Below are 21,563 nucleotides of genomic sequence, written 5' to 3'. Positions count from 1 at the left end.
CAGTTTTCGTGAATGACAGAGATGGTCAAGTCCGAGCAGCTCACAAAATACTAGGGTACCCTCCTATTTAGAAGTCATTTGCGGACGCAAGGCACGTGATCAACGCCCGCCGTCCTTGGCTTCCAAAAATTACCGTAGTTGAAACGGGATTTTTAATCTCCCAGGAGCCAGCTGTCCCCGAGAACATCCCACAGGTGGGCCCCTCCTCGTCTTATCAAGTAGCAGAGGACGAAGGCAAGCCAGATCGGCTCGAGGAAGGTTTTGGGGTATTTGACCTAGTCCACCAATCTGAGGATCCTTCTGGTAACATAGGTGACCCAGCCTTGTCCGAGGCGGAATTGTCGTCAATAGGCACCTCTTCTCAAGCCGAAATGGGACTCAAGAGAAAACCTCTGACCCCCCTTCTCCAACTCCTCGAGGGCCAACCTGGGAAGGATACACAGGAAACGCTACAACCCGATGCTCCTTCTCCACCACCTCGGCTTCCTACTATCCAAACCAGGTCATCCTCCACCAAGTCACAGCCACAATCCACCCGCCCTGAACTTCTTACTTCCTCCCAACCAGTTCGGCCTCCTCGACCTGAAGGCGCTGATTCCAAGAGAAAGAGGAGCCCCAAGGGCAAGGAAGTCACGGATGAGGGAAAATCCCAACCTTTTAAAGAGAATGATGAGGCTCCGCGCACAAAACAACTGAAGATTGGACACCAGGGCAAGGGCAAAGAAACTGAAGTCCAAACTTCTCAAGGCAAGGGAAAGGGGATTGAGTACCAGTCCCTACCGAGTGCCTGGCTTCCTGCCCCAATGCTTCACGGGGGTCCACTATTGGAAACGGCATCTCTGAGGGACCTTGGAGATGGCGAGGGTGGCTACGTGGTGGACACATTAGGGAGAACCATGTTACTCCCTAATGACATGGATGAACTGAGGAGAATGAGGATGCAGGAGGTCTTTCTCAGCACTAAGAGGTACTTGGGTATGGTAAGATTTCTTGAAACCTAACACTTTATTAACTCTTGCCACTGGTTTGTCACTAATTACACGCTCATCTCTCTTGCCAGACTCTCCAGGCAACCTATAGGATGGAGGAAGAGGTGAATAACAGGAGTAAGGCGGCCGAGAACGAACGCAAGAAGCGCATAACGGCCTCGAAGACTCTCGAAGCCTCTGAGGATGAACTTGCCAAAGTCAAGGCTGACTTAACAATAACTATCCGTGAGAGGGATAACGTCTCGGCAGGCCTAGCTAGCGCCCAAAAACAGGCCGATGACCAAACAAAGCGCGTACTTGAAGTCGAGGACCAGTTGCGAATAGCCAAAGACCTGATCGAGGGTTTAAAGAAGCAGCTGGCCGCGGTTGTGCATGAAAAAGGGGTGGCGGAATATGCCAGTGAAGAAGCCCTAAGGGCAAAGCAGGAGGCCGAGTTTGCCAGGAATGACGTAGAGGCTGCCAAGGAAACGACCGAGGATGACGGTTATAATATGGGAGTGGCTGAAACCCAAGCCACCCTTAAGGCCCAGATTCCTGGAGTGTGCAGGTTTTATTGCTCCCAGGTTTGGGAAGAGGCATTGAAGCGAGCTGGGGTGGATGCTTCATCTGAGTTATGGAAGGCGGAGAACATATTCTACCCTACGGCCATCCACGAGGCCACTTCCACCAGCTTCGTGGCTATGGATGACCAACCCGAGGAAGGGGTCACCCCGTCGGAAGACTTACAGGTCAACGGTTTTTCTGGCAAGGCGCTCAAAGAGGGAGAACTTCAGGATGTGATAGTGATATCTCAGCATATGGATCCTGAGGCACCTAAAGAGGTTACTGAGCCCGTGGTTGGCATTCAGGTGCCTAGTATGGAGGGGCCAGCCACACTTGCCCAGCCGCCACAAGCAATTCCCCTTGCTGTGGTCCCCCAAAGTACCAATGCTGACCCTATTCAGCCTTCCCCAGAAGGGACCATCCTCCAGGGCGTCGAAGCTGATCCCGTTCCTTCCTCTCAGGACGTGACCGACGCAAAAGTAAAAAAGTAGAAATCCTGGCTAGGCTTTTGTATCCGTTTCTAATTTAACGATTAACTTGTTTCTTGTTTATTTCGAAAACTTTCTAATCTGTTGATAATTTGCAAGCGTTTGAACATGTATATATGAAATCTTGTTTTTCCTTTCTCCTTCTGGTTACTTGTTAGCTGCCCTCGTTGATATGTAATATTGTTTATGAATTCTGCGCTGATTCATTTTAACATGTACGAATATTTGTGCATGCAATACATTTAACATCATGTTTCAAAACCCTAGCTTACTTGCACCCGTAGAGCCTTTAGACTCATTTCTAACCCTCGTTCAACTAAGATATAGGCATCATTTTAGATATCGCGTGTAACTGCCAAGTCCTGCTTAGCACCGAGGTTTCATGAAAGTGGTCGGTTTCCCCATAGGTTTGAGTCCGAGGACCATACAATACCTTGGTTCTGTCCAAAACTCAATTTTTCATCCAAGTAGTTGGTTTCCCCATAGGTTTGAGTCCGAGGACCATACAATACCTTAGTTCTGTCCAAAACTCAGTTTTCTCATCCAAGTAGTTGGTTTTCCCATAGGTTTGAGTCCGAGGACCATACAATACCTTGGTTCTGTCCAAAACTCAGTTTTCTCATCCAAGTAGTTGGTTTCCCCATAGGTTTGAGTCCGAGGACCATACAATACCTTGGTTCTGTTCAAAACTCAGTTTTTTCATCGAAGTAGTTGGTTTCCCCATAGGCTTGAGTCCGAGGACCATGCAATGCCTTGGTTCTGTCCAAAACTCAGTTTTCTCATCCAAGTAGTTGGTTTCCCCATAGGCTTGAGTCTGAGGACCATGCAATGCCTTAGTTCTGTCCAAAACTCAGTTTTCTCATCCAAGTAGTTGGTTTCCCCATAGGCTTGAGTCCGAGGACCATGCAATGCCTTGGTTCTGTCCAAAATTCAGTTTTCTCATCCAAGTAGTTGGTTTCCCCATAGGCTTGAGTCTGAGGACCATGCAATGCCTTGATTCTGTCCAAAATTCAGTATTCTCATCCAAGTAGTTGGTTTCCCCATAGGCTTGAGTCCGAGGACCATGCAATGCCTTGATTCTATCCAAAACTCAGTTTTCTCATCCAAGTAGTTGGTTTCCCCATAGGCTTGAGTCCGAGGACCATGCAATGCCTTGGTTCTGTCCAAAACTCAGTTTTCTTTTTGCGTGGGACCTTGGCTTTAGGGGAGTTAACTCCTCGGCCAAGCCCCTAGAATTATCCGTACGATTAACGCTACCAAGCGTAGCCTCTAGTCAAGGAGCATAGCCCCTAGCGGAACTTTACACTAAAACTCTATAACCAGTTGTTAGAAATGACAAAGGAACTCTCCCGACCTTCCGCCTATGCCAACACACAAGTCTTTCCCACAGACGACGCCAATTGTAAGGATACGATTCGTAACGAACCGTAACAGTGTTGGGTTCGCACATAAAATGGCCCAAACAATATCATTTGTAGAGCGTGGGTTTGAAAAGCTAGGCCTTGGTCACCAGGCGGTGGGTTTTTCGTGGTGTTCATACATGGTTAAGTTGTTTTCACCCTGGAGTCTTTCTCTTGAAGGTGGGCTGGGAGGCTCTAGTTTTTGGCCATTTTTCCCAGCCTCTTTCTTGGTGTACCTACCTTTTTATTATATAGTCCGTCTTGGTTGATCCTATCCCTCCACTTGTTGGTCAGGCAGGTGCTTATTTCTGCATCCATCCCATCAACCGTCCCCTCTTACTTTCTACTAGTTGCGAAGATCGAAATTTACACCATCCAAACGTCTTTTCTCATTACTCGGACCTGGACGTTGGCAGGTGCATTTAATGTGGAGGGGACGCATTTTCCTTGATCCAATTTTACACCCTGCTTCCCTGTGGGCCCCATTCCACTCACGTCCCCTTCAGGGGGCTGTTTGGGGATAGCCTTCACCAAAACGTTGGTCTTCCCATTGAAATTCTGGAGTGCCGAGGACAGGGTAGTTTCTCAGCCGTTCCCCTTGACACCCCGGCCATCGATTATTCGTCCTCGGCAAAAGACCTCCTCGGCATGGGCCCTGGGCCCAGATAGAGTTTGGGCCGGATTGTAAACTTCCCGGACCCACAAGTCCCTAAAAAAAGTTTTCCAACCTAATTTAATGAAAATTATTTTCAGATTTTTTTTGAAATAAAAACACAAATGCTCTTCACAAAACAAGCCCTTAGAATTCTTTATTTTTAAATGTTTATTTTTTCAAAACGTTTTAAAATATACACTCATTTTTATTTTTCAATTTTTTTAGTCTTTATAGTTTCCTTATAGGGTGTTAAAAATATTATTAAAAAAAGTGTGTCACCTCAAATATAAAAATAAAATAGAGGAAATTTTAAAATAATTATTATGTTTAAAATATTTCTATGACAATAACGTTTGTATCACAATTTTGATGTGGTTTAGTATGAGTAGTTGTCTACCACTTCAACATGGACCTACTACATTTTTCTCAACACTGACAATCAACTATATCGGAGTTGTAGTAAAAGTTTAGATATAAAGGTCCTGTCCACAAAATTTTTTCTTATATTTACTGTAATTGTATTATTTTAAATTTAAACATTATCTTGGGACAAAAGGTTATTGTATAAAATTTATCTATTTTTTCCCCACTTTAGGTAATTTTTGCAACAAGCTGTACTGGTTTGCTTTGATGAATGAAAGATTGAAATGTTTTGAATTAAAAAAAAAAAATACTTTGGAGAAAAAATAAAACAACTGCTCAAATAATTGTAGAAATGATTTGAATCCTATTTCTGTATTCAAGCATAAAGGATTTTTAGATGCATCTTATAAGTTCAAAAATAGTGCAAATTATTATAAGTTCATATGTAAATCATGAAAGTTTTAGTTCACAGTGATGTACCTAAATTGCAAATTTACTAATGTTACATACACAAAAATTTTTCATAATAATTAAGTTAACAAGCTCTTATCAGTATTTAGGCGTGATAGCCACTTAACAAGTATAAGTTTTTGTGGGAATGGGAGGCAAAGACCAGGGTTTAAGTTTCTAAAAAAAAAAAATTCATACTCATATATACTTAAATTATAATATTATACTACAGTAGAATTCTATCTCAAAACTTAAATTATAATATTATACTACAGTAGAATTCTATCTCAAATAAAATAAAAATAAAAAAACAAACAAACAATATGCCACATCAGTATATGTGAAACTTTTTGTCAAATTTTTGTATTCACAAACTTTCTCTTCCAAATTTCATTGGCCCAAGGAGGCATAAATCTTCTAGGTAAGCATGACATGAAATTTGATTGGTCGATTCTTGTTAGAGCATTCACAATGGGAATGCTAAATGCCATATGTTACCTCTATTTAGCATTTGTCTCTCAAAAACCTCTACCATCCAGAATTGTAAAAACTTAGAATAGTAAAAAAATTTACAATTCTGCTACAGTTGCATCCTACTTTTATGATGGCACTGTAGCAACTTGTATCCTATTTATAATATATTTTATATGCCTCCTTATCTCTTCAGTCTTCTCTCTCCATGTCCATCTTCTCTTTCCGTGTCCATCTTCTCTCAGCGGCCTGGGTTTCTAATTGGTGGCATGGGTTTCTGATCGGCGGCTTCAGTTTGCTGATTGGTGGCTTGGGTTTGATGATCAGTGGCTTGGGATTGCTGATCAGCGTGTGGAGATTAGCGAGTCAACCTGGGTTTCTAATCAGCGGTGTGGGTTTTTGATCGGTGGCTTGGGTTTGCTGATCGGTAGCTTGGGGTTGTTGATTAGCGTGTGGAGATTGGCAAGTTGGCGTGGTGGGTTTCTTTGATTTTTTTTTTTTTTTTTTTTTTCTCTTGGTGGTTTTATGTTGGCTGTTTCTTGTGATTGTGGTTGTTGGTGGTGATTTTTGGCAATTTTTTGTGTTTCTTTTCCTCTTGGTGGTTGTTTCTTGTGGTTGTTGTTAATGGTGAGTTTGGTTGTGGTGGTGGTTGCTGGCCGGTGGTGTGGTGATGGCAAGGTGGTCGGTTTCATGTGGTTATTCTTGCTATGGTTTTCTGGGTTTGGTTAGGAATGGCAACGGGTCGGGTTCGGGTCGGGTTTTTCCATATCCGAACTTGACCCGCGGGGCAAGACCCGTGGCCCGGACCCGGCCCATTTAAGGTACCGGGTTTTTTCCCGGGGCCCGGACCCGCCCCAGCCGGGCCCCGTGGGGCCCGCGGGCCCTGTTTAGGGATTGGGCCCAATGCCAACCAAAAAAAAAAAAAAAAAATTAGCCCAAATTTATTTTTGCCTACATTCAAGCCTGCATATTCCAATTCAAGCCTAGATAACGTGGCCCAAATGCCAAATGCCAAATCAGTCCAAATTAGTCCAATACATATATCAACAGTGAAATTGCAAAGCTTCTAACTTGGTTCTGGACCACTTGAGAAGCTGTTCTATAGCGTTCGCGAATTAGTCTTCCCCGTTCTCCTATTAATTGAAAATAAATTTCAAACAGAGTTAATTTATGATTAACATTAAATTTTTTTTAAAAAAAGTTAAAATATTCTCTCTCACAAAATACAACAGCTCAATATTTGTTACCTTGAGGACAAATTGTAGGAATTTGCAAGAGAAATGTTTAAACACCATTTATTGTTCAAAACTATCAAAATATAGAACCATTCATTTAAGTAAAAGGAAATACATACGAAATCATTTTCGAACCTTAAAACTAACCCACAGCTAAAAAATTGAAAACCTCCAAACCCACAACAAATTCAATGAACCACCACACAATCAAAACCTCCAAACAAATTTTAATGAAACACTGAAAAAAAATATTCTGAAAGTTCAAAAATGTGTACAAAAACACCTTTGAACGTTTAGACCCCCAAAAAACAACTTAATCAATTCAAGCAATATGTCAAACAACTAGTGTGCGGAAACTTAACATATGCTATCAAACGAAATTGATTAAATACTATCTAAGCCATAACAGATTAATATCCACAGCAGATAAATAAAAAGGCAAAGATAGAGAGGAAGGAAGATGCAAACACAAAGACAGCACGCGATGTGTTATCGAAGAGGAAACCGAAGCCCTCGGCGAAAAACCTCTCCGCCGCCCTCCAAGCGGTAATCAATCCACTAGAAAATATAGTTGGGATACAAGGACAGCAATAGACCCTCCAAGCCTAATCTACCCAGTGCACCTAAGCCCTCCAAGCTTCTTGCTCCAACGAGGTTGCGCTGAACCTTTTTCTTTTCTAGCTTTCCGGATTCCGCTACTAGACCGTAGCATCAACCAATGAAGATTGGCTCCTTCCTAACTGCTTCCCAAAAATCCAAACAGCAGTCTCACAATGATGATGATGGTGAGAACCTGGTTTGGTATAAAACCTCTCAAGGATTTGACAATGGAGAGGAAGAGAGTTGAGGAATTTGAAGAGTCTCTAAGGTATAGATTGTGTGTGAATCAATCTAGTTTTTCTCTAGGGTTTCTCTCTCAAAATTCTCTCTGAAAGCTCTCTTTCAATCGTGGGTAATAGGGGTATTTATACTGGAGTGGAGAGGAATGTGAAACGTCAGGTTTTTACAAAACAGGGGTGGCTCGCGGCTTGACCTCGCGGCTTGACTAAGTCGCGAGATCCAGTCGCGAGATAACCGTATGGCCAGTTGTCCTGTAGTGCTCCAGCTAGCATGACTGTTCATCTTCCAGCATGCTTGGCACGTGTGCAGCTTCTGGCGGCTTGCAGCCGCGAGTCACCCGCGAGTCCCAGCCGCGACACTCTGTTTTCTTGCACACTCTTGAGCAAACTTCACTCTATCTCACTCACTACCCTTACATCAAACCCACCTAAATACAGGGTTACTAAATGCTGAATTACAAGCAAATTTGGCACGGAATAAAGCCAATAAGATGGTTGAATAAATTCAACCTTACATATTCCAAAATTGTAAAACAAAAACCAGCCAAGAGCATGATTCAAATTCAAAAAATAGTACAAAAATATAACCCATAAAAATTCAGCAAATTCCATCATACAAAAAATCACCAACCAAATCATTAGAGATGTTTAAAAAACAACTTTTAGCAAACCAAAAATAGAACTTTTTATTGAGAGAACCAAACAGAACTTAAGGAATCAAACAATTCTATTTCTACCCAAAAAAAAAAAAAAAATAGAAACAACAAAAGAGAAAAGCGTACAAAGAAAGAAACTTAGGAGTAAAACTAGAATCAGAAGTTGAGAATTCATTTTCGTTTTTGGCTACATTTTTCTAACCAATCAAATCCAAAATTTAGAAACAAACAAAAATAAAAAGAAGAAGTAAAACTTATAGGTGTGGTGGCTACCAATGTGGTGGAATGAGGCGTCACGGTGGAGGGTGTCTCTTTCTCTATTCGGAGTGAGGGTGAGGAGGCAAGGGATGCGTGACTGAGGGAGTGAGGGAGTGTCGGATTGGCTAACTGCATGAGCTGAGGGAGTGTCGGACTAAGCTGAAATGAGGGACTGCCGGACTGAGGTGAGGAGTGAGGACTGAGGGAGTGTGAGTGTCGGCTGCTGAAGAGTGAAGAAATGAGGGATTAGGGTTAGAATATAGGAATATATATATATATACAGGGTATTTTTGTAATTTTAGGTGCCGGGTTTTTAACCGGGTCGGGTCTCGGATTTTTTTGATAAAAACCGGACTCGACCTGGACCCACTTCAGGTTTTTTTTTTAAAACCCATACCCGATCCTATTTCTAATGGACCGGGTAAAATCCAACCCATTAGGGTCAGGCCGGGCCGGATACCCGCGGGTCGGGCAAAAATTGCCATCCCTAGGTTTGGTGGTGGTGGCAATCGACATGGATTAATGGTGGATTTTTCTTCAATTTTTTGTTTTGGAATTGTTGTTGTGATTTGCTTGGGTGGTTAGTGATGTAGCAGTGATTTGGGTCCGTGTTGTGGGTGATTATTGCTGGGCAAAAGATGGGTAAGTGATTGTTGCTGGGTGGAGTAGGTGGTTGGGGTTTGGGTTTGTTCATGGTGGAGAGAGAGAGGAGAGGAAGGAAGAGAGAAAAAATTAGAGATAGGAGATTTTTTTTTGGTTATATATTTTAGTGGATAATATATATTATTTTAATGAGTAAAATAGAAAAATAAAAATTGAGATGTTGGATGTTTTGTAAAATATTATAATATAATTGATAAAATAATTTTCTAAGATTATAAAATAAATTGAGATACAATTTCTTATTGTGAATGTTCTTAGTTGTTACGTACGCTAGTTTTCTTGGTGTTTGAGATGATAATTGATGATTTGTCTGATTATAGGTACAGTCAACTATCATGCATCACGAGGGAATGATGATATCACTTATCAGTAAGAATTAAAATTTCAGTTTTTTTTTTTTTTTTTAAATCCCCTTTAAGCCACGTTTATTAAAATTCGTAATCGATTATTTGATTCTTTTTATTAAAAAAACATTTTAATTGATGAAAGAGAAAGAAGGAATTTTCTTTTAAAGTATTAAAGATGGGGATATATTTTATTATTCCCCCCCCAATTGTAAAATGAGCTTTGATCTCAATAATTTATTAATTTTCTGGGTAGACAAGAGGCAAAGTTGAAAATTTTGGTTGGATGCATTATTTGAGCTCTCCTAAGTCAAAATTTTCAGTTTCTTCACTTAGAAAAATTTATAAAATAAGATTTTTTTTTTAGAAGATATAAAATAAGAAGTTGGATGAGTTGGAGATTGGCTGCTTAATTTCTTAAATCAATTTTCTCAAAAAAAAATATATATATATATATATATATTTCTTAAATCAAAATCACAGGGACAGAGCTGCAATGGGAAACCGAACATTGGCAAAGATAATTCAAGATGTCATGGCCATTTATCTTGACCGGTTGAGCCATCACTCGAACTGTCATATTTATTGATCTCATGCACTGTTGTTTCTTTCCTAATCAGTCACGTTCAGATTAGTTACTCCACAGATTTATAATCAAAGATCTCATTATTTTTCTTTATGACTTGTTTTCATAACTAAAAATGGCAGTGTCATAGCAATTAGCACAATTTATTTACGTAGCGAGTTGTGATAAAATTTGTGTGATTTGTTGTGTTGTGATCTTAGCATTTTTCGTTTCATTATTCAACGATTTTTATCTTTGAGAAAAATCAACTCATTTTAGTGCTTTTATTTTTCTTAAAAAAAAAAAAAGTACCATGTTTTTATTTATTCCAAGCCTCAAATGATTCTCAAATTAATTTGGACCTAATTGGCTGGCAAGCATGGATAGATAGTGATGGTAACAGTGTAAATGGGTCCTACTATGAATGAGATTAGTAGGATATATCCAAATCAATGTAATGGCAAGTCCATTATTTTTACCGAAAATTGTCGGCAACTTTCACTTGCAATCCAAGGAATTGGGTGAAAAAGCAGAATTAGAAGACTGTCCAATTTCTCAAATTCATGGTTTCATTTTCTTTAGAACAAAAGTGGCTTATAACTAAAACTAATCGTTTTAAATGTTTTTGGCTAAATTACAAATTAAACCATTTATAATTAATTTGTTTTTATATTCATATATGTCATTTGATTTTATTTTTTTTCACTTCAATTATATTTAACTAACTTTTGTTTTTAAGTTAGTCCTTTCGTCCATATGATAGTCCCATTAACAGCGTAAAATGATGGAGTGATTTTGCTATTGGAAACTGATGGTGTTTAACGGCATAGTTTGGATGAAGATGGATAGAAGGATTATAATGAAAGCATATATAATTGAAGTGATTGAAAGGAAAATATATATGACAAAATTTAGGTATAAATTTTATTGTAGTTACTGATTATAACTTCACTTAATATCTTCTTATTATATGTAAATTTTGAAAAATTCAATATTGGATTACATTTTTTTCTTATATTTTTCATAATTGCAAATTTACAAAAAATCAAAGATTAATAATTATGCTATTAATCAAATGTTTAAATTTCTAGTCTAAAATTTTGCATAAAAAATAAGTTTATGGATTAAGTAGTAAATAATATCTGATTAACATGAAATTTTAAATGCGAACTAAGAATATAAAAGACATACAATCTAACAGCTAGATTTTTAAAATGTGAAATAATGTTAATTTTTTCAACGGATGTAGTAGCCAAACTCTCTCTCTCTCTCTCTCTCTCTCTCTCTCTCTCCACACACACACACACACATAAACTTCTTTTGAATATCAAAACAAAAGGTAATACAATGATGAGGGAATAATCTGAGAAGCATTAGCATCCACTATCTTAAAACTATTCTATTTTATCATCTCAAAAGTTACTTTATATGTAGGAACACATTTTGCAGCCCAAGCCCAATATGTATGGGATCTTGGCCCAATGAGCCAAGTACAATAAATTTATAGAGAGTGGGTCAAAAAACTAGGCCCTAATGAATTGGACAACGGCTAGTATGGATTTAGATGATGATCAAGCAAAAACAAGAAACATTGATCTGAATCAATTCACTGTCTAAGGAGGTAAGTCTCCATATAAATCAATTAAACAGGTTACAAATATAACTTTGATGGTTACAGTGTTCTCCCTAACTATTCATTACCATTCGTTCCTCCTTGGACTACTCACGCTCTCGGCCAAGGCCTAAGGCCCAATATATGATTTGGGCCCTTAATCCTATAATGGCCCTTCAAAACTCCAATTTTTTCCTTTCATCTGAGGAGAAAACTGGGGTTTTGAATTTTTAAGAGTTAATTCTACTTCATCCTTTGATTTACACGTGTGGGAGTGCCGTTTTGCACACCCCATAATTGCTACTAACACTTTGGAACCCGCGAGGCATCATTAATTACTCCAAGAGGCGTTATGTTCCCCAGATCCAATGGTGAGATGCTAATCCAATGGTTGATATTTCTCCTTAGGTTTTGAGCGGGATAAATCCCACTTAATCTTGCCCTCTATATAAAGCATTAGGAGAAATCATTTCACTCATTTCACAAGTCTTCAAGCTCTCCAGAGATCTTAAACACTCAAACTCACAAAGCTCTTTAAGTTACTAAACTTCCCACACCTTTTCTTTAAGAGATCCTTGAAAATATTTCTAAAGGTTTCAGGGACTAATACACATCTTAGTTCTTGTAAGTTTCTATTTCTTTAAACTTTTCTTTTTCTCCTCGGCCAATCTCCTCGGCCTTCCAGTTCTTATTTTTTCATTTACCAATTTCAGTTGTTTCCCTTTAGCTTGTCCAGATGGGTAGATTTAAGCACCTAGTAGACTCCCCTACCAAAATAGAGGCCTTTAAGGATAAATACCACATATCACATGGAGTCGCCCTGCGATACTGTTCTCCAGAACAAATAGTGACACACAGAGAAGAGGGAGAAGTCATCATCCCTATGATAGCTTTCATAGAAGGGGGAATGACTCTCTCTATGGGTAGGATAACACGGGATTACCTTATCAACCATAGAATATGCCCCCACCAATGTGCACCCAACCTATTTAGGGTCTTAGGTAGTGTTGATGCTCTCAATGAGCATCTGCGCTTGGGGCTCACTTGGCATGATGTGGTCCACATGTATGAGTGCCACTCCCTTAAAAATGCGGGATATTATCTCAAGTCCCGATCTGACGTTGTCAGACTAGTATTATGTCTACCTAAATCTAACAAGGGTATGAAAGACGACTATATGATAGCTTTGGAAGCGTGGCATGATGGCCTTCACTGCCCCGTCCGAGAGGGAGAGCCAAGTGGGATACTTTAGAGTTAGGTTCTTTAGCAAGAGATTTAGATTCTTTAACCCTAACCATATCATTATTTCCCTTTCATCTTACTTTCTTTTGATGATGGATTTTAACTTTCTAACCATGTTTTGCTTCTCGGCTACTTTTGCAGATAAGAGGAACGTAGCGCCCAGGCTCAGTTTGACCAATGTTAAAGCCCTTAACTACTTGCTAAGGTCCGAGATCTTTGTAAGTGAAGATAGGCAGTTAAGAGCAGTCCACTTAATTTTGGAATTCGAGCCTATCTCGAAAATATACCAAGAAATAGGCTACGCCATAAAAGCGGGTGAGCAGCGGTTGGCTTAGATTGATGTGTCACACCCAAATTTCCTAACCCAAGACGATCTTCCACTAGTCGTGCTGCCACTTCAACGAGTTCCACCTAAAGCAGTAGCAGCGCCTGAGGAGGAGATTGCCTCTTCACGCTTATCACTAAAGGAGGAGATAGACAAATTCCACTTCAAAGAAGAAGAGAATCCAGGGGCTCTTGTAGTCAACATCTTGGACACCGAGGACGAGACTGATAGGAATTCAGGTGTTCACGCCCCCACTCTAGTGATTGCCCATCCAGACAACACCTTTGAAGAAGAGGAAGACAGGATGGCATTGAATCGGGGAAGCAAGAGCTTAAGAGACCTCATGGCTGCCAAGAAGAAGGTGTCAACTTCAAAAAAAGCCATAAAGTCCTAAATTCCACACACACTTCCTCCTCCTTCTCCTCCTCCACCTCCCACCGACCTCGGACTGAAAGCCATTCCTGATTTAAAGAAGAAAAGGCCGATTCAAGAGTTTAAAGAAGGGGAGGTAGGCCCTCAGAAGGGGATTAAGCAGCAGAAGGTGGCCAAAGACCCTCGGGACAAGAGGTCCACTTTTGTGGACTGCTAGGAAGAGCAAACTAGGGTCGATGTGCACCTTCCGCAACGCACCTGGTCTCCTCGGCTGGAGGTGGATGAGGCTGCCATCCCTTAGAACACCTCAGTCAGGGACTTCCAAAAGGGGTGTGCAGGCTACATTGCTGAAGCCTTAGAGCAACCTCTTCTTCTCCCCAGAGACATGGAGGCTTACAGGCGCTTCAAGAAGAACAACTTCTTCCTATCCCTGAAGAGGGACCTCGCTATGGTAAGCAATCTATCATATCCTTGAATTTAAATGTTAAGCTGTACTTTCATTCTTTCCCTACTTTTTTATTCATGTGATTCTTCTATTGTTTTTGTGCAGGTTACTCAACAAGTTTTTATGCCCGAGGAGTGGGTTCACGACGCCCGTAATGAGGCCAACGCTGAGGCCCTCTCCCGTGCTGATGTTGAGAAGTCCTTGGGGGCCCTCAAACAAGAACTAACGAAGCTGTCCGAGAAGTTGAAAGAAGTGGACAAACCTCACCTGAGTGCCGAGGCGGGTCTAAAGACCATGAAGAGGCAGGCTGAGGATCAACGTCAAAAACTACACCTGACCGAGATAGACCTAGCCACCCAGAGGCAGCTGGTCATAGATCTTAAGGCTGAGTTGCAGAAGGCCAATGAAGCGGCTCAACTGGCCAAAGAGGTAGCCGAGGTTGAGAAGCAAGTGTCATATCTGCTTGGTGTGAAAGAAATGCAAGTTAGGCTCGCTGAGGAGCTTTCTGAGGTATATAGGGATTACTGCAATGCAACATGGGATAGGGCCCTTAGTGTTGCAAAAGTCCCTGCAGACTCTGTTTTGAGACAGCCTGGGAGCATATATTATCACCCAGATATCCGTGAAGTCCCAGGTGCCATCCCCTCTCCCTCTGCCTTTACTCCAGAGACCTTTGAGCAGCCCTTGACGATCCAAGTTGCTCTCCCTTTCCCTGAGGGTTCGAAGGGATCCAGCCAAGCTGGTGATCAAGGCCAAAGGGTTAAGGGGGCCAAAGACAAGGGTAGGGGCAAGGAAAAAGAGCCCTCTTTAGAGGCCAAAAAGAAACTGCAGCTAAGACTAAAGAAGCTAATCCTAAGGCCAATGACACCCCTACCTCTCGACCGAGCCAGAAAGAAGACCCTTCTGCTCCCAAGGCCAAGGTTTAGCACTTAGGATTTTCTTGTAGGTTTTTTTTTTTTTTTAATGGCACTCTGTCACTGAACATAATGTACTCCTTTTATTTAATGAAAATTTTTTTCTTCTTATCTCTTGCACCTTTACTTTATATGCTTTGAAGCTTATTACTAGTGCAAATAGCATTGAACCACTGCTACTTTGTCTTCAATAAAAACTAACAATAACACACTGCAATCAATCTAAGTAATTTGAATAAGTACCAGCAATAAAGAGGTCTACCATGTATTTGTATTGAGAATTGAACATTCTACAATGAAGGCTGAATCTAATGTAGATAGATACATACTTTGTAAAAAATAAAAGGGGGAGATATCCTTCATCCTTCCCAACACTTAGATAAATAATTAAGGACTTTAACTTGCTCAAAGCCAGCTATCCGAGGAGTTGGATATAGTCCTGAATCTATTTTAACACTTAGTGAAAAACAAATAGATGTTACAATGTTAATTTTCCCCAAGTATGTGATCCAAGGGATTAAGCATGACAGGGTTCTGTTTAAACACTTATAAAGATGTCATAAACTGTTAATTTCCCTAAATCATCTGGTCCAAGGAGTCAAACATGACTAAAGTTCTATTTAATCACTTATAAAGATGTCAGAGAGTATTAATTTCCCCAAAGCATCTGATCCGAGGAGCTAGGCATGACTAAGGTTCTGTTTAATCACTTATAAAGATGTCAGAGAGTGTTAATTTCCCCAAAACATCTGGTCCGAGGAGCCAGACATGACTAAGGTTCTGTTTAATCACTTATAAATAATGAATAGATGTTATTGAGTGTCAATTTTACTGAAGTATGTGGTTTGAGGAGCCAGGCATGACTTAAGTTCTATTCAATCACTTATAAAGATGTCAGAGAGTGTTAATTTCCTTAAAGCATCTGGTTCGAGGAGCCAGACATGACTAAGGTTCTATTTAATCACTTATAAAGATGTCAGAGAGTGTTAATTTCCCCAAAACATCTGGTCCGAGGAACCAAGCATGACTAAGGTTCTGTTTAATCACTTATAAAGAATGAATAGATGTCATTGAGTGTTAGTTTTACCAAAGTTTGTGGTCCGAGGAGTCAGACAGGATTAAAGTTTTGTTTAATCATTTATAAAAATGTCAGAAAGTGTTAATTTCCCCAAAACATCTAGTTTAATGAGCCAGGCATGACTGAGGTTCTTTTTAATCACTTATAAAGAATGAATAGATGTCATCGAGTGTTAATTTTACCAAAGTATGTGGTCCGAGGAGTTAGGCATGACTAAGTTTCTGTTTAATCACTTATAAAGATGTTAAGGAGTGTTAATTTCCCTAAAGCATCTGGTCCGAGGAGTCAGGCATGACTAAAGTTCTATTTAATCACTTATAAACAATCAATAGATGTCATTGAATGTTAATTTTACCAAAGTATGTGGTCCGAGGAGCCAGATATGACTAAGGTTCTGTTTAATCACTTATAAAGATGTCAAAGAGTGTTAATTTCCCCAAAACATTTGGTCCGAGGAGCCAGGCATAACTAAGGTTATGTTTAATCACTTATAAAGATGTCAGAGAGTATTTCTTTCCATAAAGCATCTGGTTCGAGGAGTTAGGCATGACTAAGGTTCTGTTTAATCACTTATAAAGATGTCAGAGAATGTTAATTTCCCAAAAGCATCTGGTCCAAGGAGCTAGGTATGACTAAGGTTTTGTTTAATCACTTATAAAGAATGAATAGATGTCATTGAGTGTTAATTTTACCAAAGTATATGGTCCAAGGAGCCAATCATGACTAAGGTTTTATTTAATCACTCATAAAGAATGAATAATAGGAAGTACTTGTACAACAAATGAACATAGTGACAAAGGAAACTTTTATTAGTAATAATGCATTTTCAGGTTGTTTACATTCCAAGGGCACGGTATTACATGCTCATCTAAGTCTTCCAAAAAATATGCTCCTATACCAGCCACCGAGGTGATGTGATATGGTCCTTCCCAATTGGGCCCTAACTTTTTCCACACTGGGTTCTTTATAGTACCTAGAACTTTTCTCAATACCAAGTCACTAGGTGCTAGCAGTCTCAACTTCACATTGGCATCATAACCTTGCTTGAGCTTGTGTTGGTAATATGCCAATTGGACCATTGCATTTTCTCTCCTCTCTTTAATTAGGTCCAAGCTTTTTTCTAACAATTCGTTGTTATTGCTCGGATTAAAGGAACTCGTTCTCAGCATTGGGAAGCCAGTTTCTAAGGGGATAACAACTTCGGCTTCATAAGTCATCGAGAAAGGGGTCTCTCCTGTTGACCTGCGAGGTGTAGTTCTATACGTCCATAGGACATATAACAGCTCTTCTACCAATTTTTCCTTCGCGTCATCTAATCTCTTCTTGAGTTCATTCACTATGACCTTATTTACAGTCTCGGCTTGTCCATTTCCTTTGGGATAAGCTGGATTGTAATACCTATTCGTAATTCCAAGATCATAATAGTATCTCCTGAAAGATTTGCTGTCCAATTGAAGGCCATTGCCTGAGATGAGGGTACGAGGGACCTTGAACCGTATGACAATGTTTTTCTAAACAAATTTCTTGGCATCCACGTCCTTGATGTTTGCCAAAGGCTCAGCTTCAACCCACTTGGTGAAGTAGTCTGTGTTGACCAGCAAATATCTCTTGTTCCCTGCTGCCTTGGGGAAATGGCTAACGATATCTAAGCCCCATTGAGCAAATGGCCAAGGGTTGGATAGGGGGTTAAGGACTTCTCCTGGTTGATGTATATTTGGTGTAAATCTTTAGCACTGATTACACTTCTTCACATATTCTTGCGCTTCTTTCTGCATATTTGGCCACTAATAGCCTTGAGTGATGGCTCTGTGAGACAAAGATCTGCCTCCTGTATGGCTTCCACAAATCCGTTTATGTAACTCTTCAAGGAGTAGCTTTGATGCCTCAGGGTGAATGCAGAGTAGATATGGTCCAGAAAAAGAGCGCTTGTAAAATTTTTGGTCCTCGGATAATCGGAAATGAGACGCATTTCTCCGTACTTTGTCAACTTCTGACTTATCCTCCGGCAAGATGTCCTCTCTCTAGAATAATACTATAGGATCCATCCAGCTAGGCCCTACTCTGACTTGGTGAACATGGACCTCCTTTCCCTTTACCTCCGTGGGTTTGCACAAGTCTTCTATAAGGATAACTTGAGGTAAGCTCTGCGTTGAGGAGGTTGCAAGCGTGGCTAAGGAATTAGCATGTGTGTTTCCACTTCTAGGGACATGTAGTAGGCTGAAGGATTCAAACCTTGATTGCAAATGCCTAACTTGACTTAAGTACTCTTGCATTCTTTCATCTCTTGCTTCTAGCTTGCCCTTCACTTGACCAACAACCAGTCTTGAGTTCGAGAACATCTTTACTGCTTTTCCCCCCATTCTTTGAACCATGGACATTCCTTCCAGTAGAGCTTCATATTTAGCCTCATTATTTCTAGTCGAGAAGCCCAGTTTTACTAACTTTTCAATGGTGATTTGTTTAGGAGAAATCAGAACTAGCCCCACTCCGGAGCCCCTTTGATTTGCTACACCATCAACATATACCTTCCAGAATAAAGGTTCTTGTAGGGAGATTGTGCCAACTGATTTTCCATTCATGTTTTGTGTCACTGCCACTTCTTCTAATGGAGGTTCAGCGAATTTAGTCACCAGATTCGCAAGGACCTGGCCCTTGATAGAGGTACGAGACATGTACTTGAGTTAAAAGCCCCTAAAACTGTGCCCCATTTTGCAATCCTTCCTGTATAATCAATACTTCGAAGTATAGACCTGAGCGGAAACTAAGTTAGGACAACAACTGTATGTGCTTGGAAGTAATGGTAAGCTTTTCTGTAGTATGCACCACCACCATGATGGCTTTCTCCAATGGTAAATAACGAATCTCGGCCTTATATAGTAACTTGCTCACATAGTAAACTGGCATTTGTATGCCACTGTCAACTCGTATCAACACCAAACTTACAGCATGAGGGGCCATAGCGATATAAGCAAATAGGACCTCATCCACCTCAGGACTGGACATGATAGGTGGCTGAGATAGATATTATTTAAGTTGCTGGAAGGCCAAAGCACATTCCTCGATCCACTTAAATCCCTTCCATTTATTCATTAAGAGGAAGAAGAGTCTGCATCTATCCGCTGACCGAGAAATAAACCGATTCAAGGCAGCAGTCATTCTGGTAAGCTTCTGGATCTCTTTGGGATTTCAAGGTGGTTGTAAACTGTTAATGACTTTAATTTGATCGGGATTGACCTCAATTCCCCTGTGAGTTACCATGTAGCTCAAGAACTTGCCTGATCCCACACCAAATGAGCAATTGGAAGTGTTTAGGCGTAACTTGTGTTTCCTCAGAATTTCAAAGATGTTTCCGAGGTCTCCCACATGCTTAGAGACCACCTTGCTTGAGACCACCTTGCTCTTCACCACCATGTCGTCTATATAGACCTTAATACTTTTGTCCAATTATGGTTCAAACATTCTCGTCATCATCCTTTGATAGGTAAACCCTGCGTTTTTCAAACCAAAGGGCATCACTTTGTAGATATAGTTTCCAATGGGAGTGACAAAAGTTGTCTTTTCTTGACCGTCCAAGGCTAATGAAATTTGATGATATCCTTGGAAGGCGTCTAAGAAGCTCATCCGAGGATATCTCACAGTTGCATCCACCAACTGATCTATTCGAGGCATAGGGAATGGATCTTTTGGGCAAGCCTTATTCAGATCTGTGAAGTCCACACACACTCGCTACTTCCCGTTTTTCTTTTTCACCACCACAGTATTGGCCAGCCATTCAGGGTAGAAAAATTCCTTAATAGCCCCTGCCTGTTTGAGCTTCATCACCTCATTTCTAACAGCATCTGCATTTTCCTTGGATGGGCGTCGAGGTGATTGCTTTTTGGGAGTGATGGATGGGTTAACATTTAAATGATAACAAATGAAGTTCGAATCCACCCCTGGGGCCTTATAAGCGTCCTATGCAAACACATCAACGTTTCTTCTAAGAAAATCTACCAGCTCTTCCTTCTCTTAAGGAGGTAGCTGAGCTATAATCTGAAAGAACTTCTTTGGATCATCGCATACAACAACATTCTCCAGATCCTCACATTTCACTTCTTCGGCTGATCCATTGATAAGCAACTCTGGAGCTTTTAATTGCTATAAGCCCCTTTGAGCAGAGGCCGAGGATTTAGCTTTGGACTGATGTAAGATGGCAGCTACTAGGCATTGCCTAGCTGTGGATTGACTCCCAACAATCTCTTCAATCTGGCTCCCCGCCAGATATTTCACCTTCTGGTGCAGAGTAGAAGAGACAACTCCTAGGTCATGAAGCTAGGGCCTGGCCACAATGGCCGTGTAGGGGGAATAAGCGTTCACCACGATGAAGTCCACCTCCACCACTTCTTAGCCAGCCTGCACGGGTAGTCTAATTTGACCCCTCAGAATGACAACTTTCCCATCAAAACTCACCAGAGGAGAATTATAAATTGTTAAGTCTTCGGTTCTTAAGTTCAGTCCCTTGTATAAGTCGGGGTACATAATCTCAACACCACTGCCTTGATCCACCATCACCCTCTTCACATCGTACCCCCAATACTTAGGGTGATCATCAAAGCGTCATTATGGGGCTGTATGGTTCCAACATTATTTTCATTCGAAAAGCTTAACGTTGGTTGGATATTCATTTTAGCCTTCTTAGGTTCAGAATTTGAGTCCTCAGTAGACAGCCGAGTGACAGACATTATCTTGGAGGGACAGGAGCCGGTCCTCCCTAGAGCTGCGAAGATGACGTTTATCGTGCCAAAGGAGGTCTTGAAGAAGCATCCCTCCATGGTTCTGAACCTGCCTGGCCCCCTTGGCCACTGGAGTGGTGCAAAAGCTACTTCAGTTTCCCTTCTTGAACTAGCTAATCTAAATGGTCCTACAAATTTCTACAGTCCTCTATAGTGTGCCCCTAGTCCTGATGGTATTGGCAATAAAGGCTCTGGTTGCGCCTCATAGGGTTTCCAGCCATCTTGTTTGGCCATTTGAAGAACGGCTCATTCTTAATCTTCTCCTGAACCTGATGCACCGGTTATTGGAACACCGCATTAACCGCCTGAGTATTAGCAGACCCTGACTGCCTAGCAAAGTCTCTCCAAGGCCGGTTGTTGTTGTTGTACCGATCTAACCTGAAATCCCTCCTTTCCTAAGGGATAACCTTAGCTTTTCCTTTCCCCTGCTGTTGGTCTTCCTCAACCCTCTTGTACTTATTAATCCGATCCATAAGTTGGCGCACACTGGTGATAGGCTTGCCAGTCAAAGACTTCCTTAAACCGTGCTTGGCTGGGAGGCCGACCTTGAAGGTGCTGATGGCCACGTCATCAAAGTCACTATCAATCTCGTTGAACATTTCCCAGTATCTATTTGAGTACGTCTTCAAAGTCTCTCCCTCTCGCATGGATAAGGATAGTAGTAAGTCCAAAGGCCGAGGCACCTTACTACACGTGATAAAACAAGAGCCAAAAGCCCAGGTGAGCTCCTTAAAGGAATCTATGGAATCGGCCCTCAAGCCATCGAACCATCTCATCGCCACAGGTCCTAAATTGGATGGAAACATCTTGCACATCAAAGCCTTGTCCTTAGAATGGATAGTCATCCTCTGATTGAACTGGCTCACATGTTCTACAAGGTCCAT

General features: G+C 40.9%; 1 protein-coding gene across 1 annotated transcript; it reads right to left on the bottom strand.

Moving 5' to 3' along the window:
* Positions 1–21,074: 21,074 nt before the first annotated feature.
* On the bottom strand, positions 21,075–21,563 carry LOC115956913. Its single transcript, XM_031075174.1, has one exon. It carries the CDS (start codon positions 21,561–21,563, stop codon positions 21,075–21,077), a length of 489 nt encoding a protein of 162 aa, XP_030931034.1.

This window comes from Quercus lobata, chromosome 8, assembly GCF_001633185.2.
Source record: "Quercus lobata isolate SW786 chromosome 8, ValleyOak3.0 Primary Assembly, whole genome shotgun sequence".
In the NCBI taxonomy this organism is placed as follows: Eukaryota; Viridiplantae; Streptophyta; class Magnoliopsida; order Fagales; family Fagaceae; genus Quercus; species Quercus lobata.
This window is presented reverse-complemented; position numbering and strand designations above follow the sequence as displayed.

Coding starts and splice junctions, on each gene's coding strand:
- LOC115956913 (XM_031075174.1), bottom strand. CDS start 21,563: ATGGACCTTGTAGAACATGTGAGCCAGTTCAATCAGAGGATGACTATC.